General features: G+C 34.4%; 1 protein-coding gene across 1 annotated transcript in view; it reads right to left on the bottom strand.

The window, feature by feature from the left end:
* Nucleotides 1–2,678: 2,678 nt before the first annotated feature.
* Nucleotides 2,679–5,111, bottom strand: part of LOC105448104 (probable enoyl-CoA hydratase, mitochondrial) — a 37,425-nt gene continuing 34,992 nt past the window's right edge. Inside the window, exons 2-7 of the mRNA XM_011686467.1 lie at nucleotides 4,419–4,625; nucleotides 4,163–4,287; nucleotides 3,862–4,066; nucleotides 3,345–3,464; nucleotides 3,188–3,255; nucleotides 2,679–3,091 (exon numbers count right to left, since the gene is read on the bottom strand). Of these exons, the coding sequence (XP_011684769.1) occupies nucleotides 3,026–3,091; nucleotides 3,188–3,255; nucleotides 3,345–3,464; nucleotides 3,862–4,066; nucleotides 4,163–4,287; nucleotides 4,419–4,625 (791 nt within the window). The 3' untranslated portion in view covers nucleotides 2,679–3,025. The remainder of the gene's footprint in view (nucleotides 3,092–3,187; nucleotides 3,256–3,344; nucleotides 3,465–3,861; nucleotides 4,067–4,162; nucleotides 4,288–4,418; nucleotides 4,626–5,111) is intronic.

Below are 5,111 nucleotides of genomic sequence, written 5' to 3'. Positions count from 1 at the left end.
CAGACGTGTGCTCTTCCGATCTAATTCTTTTCACATTTTTTTTAAATATTGTTACAACATTATTAAAATAATGTTGCAAATCTATATTTTAACAATGTTTCTGAAGTATTGCATTGCAATATGCAATGTTGCAACTTTGCTGCAATATTGCTGCAAACTTCTGTGCTGTATGGGTATATATATTTTTAGCATACATATGGGATATTTTCTGTCAAGCGGGTCACCTCCTCTATCCAAAATTCAGCTCAATCAAAAAATTTCTTTTTAAACTCAAATTGTAGATATACATGTCTACTTTCATTAGCATTCTGGCCTTTTTGAAAATTCAATATGGCGAATCTAGAACTGTGAATAGAATGGACTGTGGTCAAAAAATTTTTGGAATAAACTTTAATTACTGAAACACAATGGGCTAAAAAATTTTTCTATTTCTATAAATTAAGGTTTTGGGTGTCGCTGAATACGAATATGTGCAGTCATAATTATAAAATTCACAATAGCGAACCAATATACCGATCAAACTTCAAATTTGCAAATTCCATTATTTCCATATTTTATCTACCATATTGGCTCAACAGCCTTGAACTTTAAATAAAGATCGATAATTTGTAATAAAAAACCCAATAAACCAATGTCTACACATTGATTGACCAAAAAAATCTTCTAACTTGAACGTTGCGAAATGCACTGCAGGTCATATTCCATCCGCCATATTGCATTCGATATCCTGAATCCTGCTTTAATAACTGAAAATTCCATAATTGGCGTCCCAAAAAACTCCGGTTTGGTGAGTCTTGTGCAAAAAATTTGCTTATTATTTGAAGATTGGCTGTGTTTGGCCGGTATATTGGATTCGCCATTGTTTTATAATTATGACTGCGGATTCCTATTCAGCGACACCCAAAACCTTAATTTATGGAAATAGAACCATTTTCTAGCCCCTTGTGCTTTAGTAATTAAAGTTTGTTCTAAAAATTTTTTGACGGTCCATTCTAGTCGCGATTCTGATCCGCCATATTGAATGTGTAAAAAGGCCAGAGTGCTAATGAAAGTAGACATGTGTACCTATAATTTGAGCCCAAGAAGAAATTTTTTGGTTGAGCTGAATTTTAGACAGAGAGGGTGGCCCGCTCGAAAGAGAATGTCCCATATAAATTCTTTTTATTTACAATATTTATAAATTTTCTGAATAAATTCATTTGCACGAATGTATTTTTCGAAACTTCGAAGCTTCGAAAGAATTCGAAGATTTTAATGCCGAATAAGCTTCGAAGTTCGAATATCGAAGCTTTCGAAACAAATCACCAGCCCTAATTTCAAACGTCAAAAAGATAAGTGTTTCACTTTGAATTTCGATAATGAAACCACATGTCTTGCAGGTCTGGAGAAAAATGGCACGGACGGTGACAGGGATTCCGGACACGGTGGTTCGCCGATCAGAGAAGCGTCGAGCGCCCAGGACACGGATGACGAGTCCAGCTACGCATACGAGGCGCCCACCGCGACGCCCACGAAGAAGAGCGGCAACTTCTGGAGACGTTTCACCATGAAGAATCGCAATAAACGGTAAATCTGCGCGGCAGGAACCCTAAGCGCGAAGAGAGAGAGAGAGAGAGAGAGAGAGGTGCGTACGCGACGTACGCATCGGTTAGTATTAGCTAGTCAACGACGCTAAAACGTATACCCGACGAGACCCGGTCAAATTTTCTTGCTAAAATTTGATAAAACGCTTCTTTGATAACGTTCTCGAAAGTGAAATATTTTTTAACCACTTTTACCGCCAGTTCGCAGAAATTTACAGCCGCAAGGCTTAATTCTCACTTTGAGAAACACATTCATACACGTAATAAGAAACCCAGTAAACGAGAATAGATTGAAATAGATTGAAATAAATTCATTTCAACGTTCGCGAATGCGTACTTTCGAAAATCTGAATCCATTTCAATGCCCAATGCCTTTGTATTCATTTATTTATAGAAATTATTTTCTATGCCATTTAATAAAAAAAATTCAGCTCTAAAAAGCAAATCGTGAATATTGGTTAATTTAAAGTTCTAGATTAGAAATGCAATTTTTTCAATCTGATTAAATTCAAAAAAAGTTTTTCCGTGAAAATGGATCATGAATGTTACTCAATTAAAAATTGTGACTAGGAAATGCATTGTTTCAGTCCATCTAAATCCAAAAAATATTATATTATGTATTACGAAAAAATAGAAATGCATTAATTCATTTCCACGGAGGCCAAATCCATTTCAGCTCATAAATTTAAAAATTTTAATCCACTTTAATCCTTTCCGGTTTACTGGGAACTACTTACTTACTGGATTACATCATTTAAATGTGACGCATTGCATCTTTTTTTCGCTATACACTCTAACTTAAGCTATGTTGATGTTTACCGAAATCCTGTTGTTCCTATCGTTTTTTTTCGAGGTATCTCGCTAGTATTATAGATATCGTCATTCGCGACGTCGATAACGGATTCACGCATAATTCTCATCTAATCTTCACTTTCTACTATGATAATAATAATATAATAATTATTATTCCTTTTAATATTAACTGCAACGCTCTATATATATATATATATATATATTAGCTTTAAATGTATCATACTCGAAATCCACTTTATGTAAGAGCAGTAATGTACTCGAATAAAAAAAAAAAAAGTCTCATTTGAACGTTGCGCCTGTTCTTGCAATCACTCATCGTTGCATTGTTTCTTGCGAAAGTTTATTGCAGTATATACATGTATATGTCGTAACAAATATAATAGGTAAATATCTCATGTTTAACCTCTTAACTGAACATTATATATAAACATTTTTTTCTCTCTCTCAAAGAGAAAGAAGAGAGTTTCAAACAGAAGTTTGATAGATCTATCGATCAGTGAAAAGCAAAGGCAAGACACATTAGAAAGGGTTTTCATTACAAAAAGATGCAGTATAAAAATATTTTTAAAAATATTCATGAACACTTCGCGTTCCTTCTCTCTTTTCGCAGACAGAGATAAATGCAAAATCTACTGATTTGTATATTTCGGCGAGCGCTTCTCCAAGAAAGCTGCCATTCCTTCCTTTCTATCAGCCTGATAAAAAAAAGAAATAAAATTTAAACGTATTAATAAATCTGTTTTTTTTCATCGATCATTTCGATTATTCGTAATCACAAACGGATGTCTCACCAGAGAGAAAGTGCTGTGGAACAGTCTCTTTTCGAACAGAAGTCCCTGTTGCAATGTGGTTTCGTATGCTAAAATTAATAAATCGTAATTATATATTAGACCTTACCCAATTTTGATTACATTGAATTATTTTATTTATTTATATAATTTTTTTTACCAGCATTAACAGCTTCCTTAGCTATCGCGACAACCAACGGTGAGTGAGATGCGATCTTTTCGCCCAGTTTCACCGCCTCTTCGACGACTTTGTCAGCGGGAAAGACTTTGCTGACCAAACCTGGGTAGATAAGATAAAAAAAAATAAAATTTAACATTTTAATTTTATGAAATTTATGAGTAATAGAATATTAAAAGTAAAACTAATTAAAGATTGTTAAAAATTCAAAAAACATAAAAAATTAAATGTAAAGAGACAATTTCAATAGAAAATAAATTTGAAAGCGCCTTTTGTGGCTGAATCTTGGTGCTTAATATTTCTATATGTGAATTTTAAATTCAATAATTCAATCATACTGCGCCAAATAAATATCTTGCAACACAATCATAAGCTGGAATAGTGGAATTCCAATTTATATAATTTATACTATATTTATATTTAAATTCGCAAAGTATATAACTTAGCTGAGTTCCTTCCGATTGCAATAGAGTGTTAACTCAGATTCTTGTAAACCTACCGCTTCTCTCAGCTTCTTCCGCGGATATCATGTTGCCGGTGAGTACCATTTCCATGGCCTTGCTCTTGCCGATGATCCTGGGTAGCCTCTGGGTACCGCCTGCTCCGGGAATCGTGCCGATGGCGATTTCTGGTTGGCTGAACTTGGCTTTGTCACCGGCGTAAATAATATCGCACATCATTGCGAGCTCGTTCCCTCCGCCCAACTACGGAATACGGAAGTGCCGTGCTATTATGAACGATTTATCGCAATTTTTTTTCGGCAATGCCTTGCCAAAGACACAATCGAAAGCATTACTTACAGCAAAACCATTTACGGCAGCAATTAGGGGCTTTCTGCTTTTGGCAACTCCGTTCCAGTGAGCTATAAAGTTATGTTTCAAGTTCGATGCGTACGAGTTATCCTTCATTTCCTTGATGTCGGCACCTATGATAATAATAATATATATATATTTTTTTCCATATTAAAGATGATAAAAAAGACTGCCGTTTGATTTCCTGATGAATATATTGTTTGTGATAATTGTACGTAAAATAAAGTTTACGTATAATTCTTACCAGCTGCGAATGCCTTTTCACTTCCGGTCAGAACGATGGCGGCGATGGCCGAATCCGAGTCCATATGCTCCAAGGCGTGATTTATTTCGGTCATTAATTGATCGCACAGAGCATTTAAAACCTTTGGCCTGTTCAAGGTGATAATGCCCACGTTCTTCTTTTCACCCACAGTCTCGACTTTGATGAATTCATAATTGCCAGTTTGGCCTGTGAATCAAATCAGAGCAGACTTTTTTATTTAAAAAAAATAATAATAAAAAGAAGATAATACTTTTAAAAAAAATAAATAATTGGCTCGTAATCATGGCGCCTTCTCGAAATAAGTAACGGCACAAAAAAGTAAACAATTAAGAGAATCGCGGCATCGAGATTACGTAGTAAATTATCAAAAAAACCAGAATATGTGATGGGCATTTCCGACTATTCAGATAAATAACTCTTCCCATACAGAACAAAATACATAATAGATATCTACTGGATATCCACATATCTATACACTATCCATATCCATTATGGATAACTACTAGATATCTAATAATAATCTACACATCCATGTTCAATAAACAGCTACCAAAGATATCTATTAGATATTTATTTGTTATCTACATATCTATGTTAACAAAATATTTACCGGAGATACCGGAATAAACATATACGTATGTGTTAATCAAAAATAGATCGGAAGAGCACACG

The sequence above is a fragment of the Wasmannia auropunctata genome, unplaced genomic scaffold (assembly GCF_000956235.1).
Source record: "Wasmannia auropunctata unplaced genomic scaffold, wasmannia.A_1.0 LD336088.1, whole genome shotgun sequence".
In the NCBI taxonomy this organism is placed as follows: Eukaryota; Metazoa; Arthropoda; class Insecta; order Hymenoptera; family Formicidae; genus Wasmannia; species Wasmannia auropunctata.
Note: the sequence above shows the minus strand (reverse complement) of the source record. Positions and strands in the feature narration are given on the sequence as shown.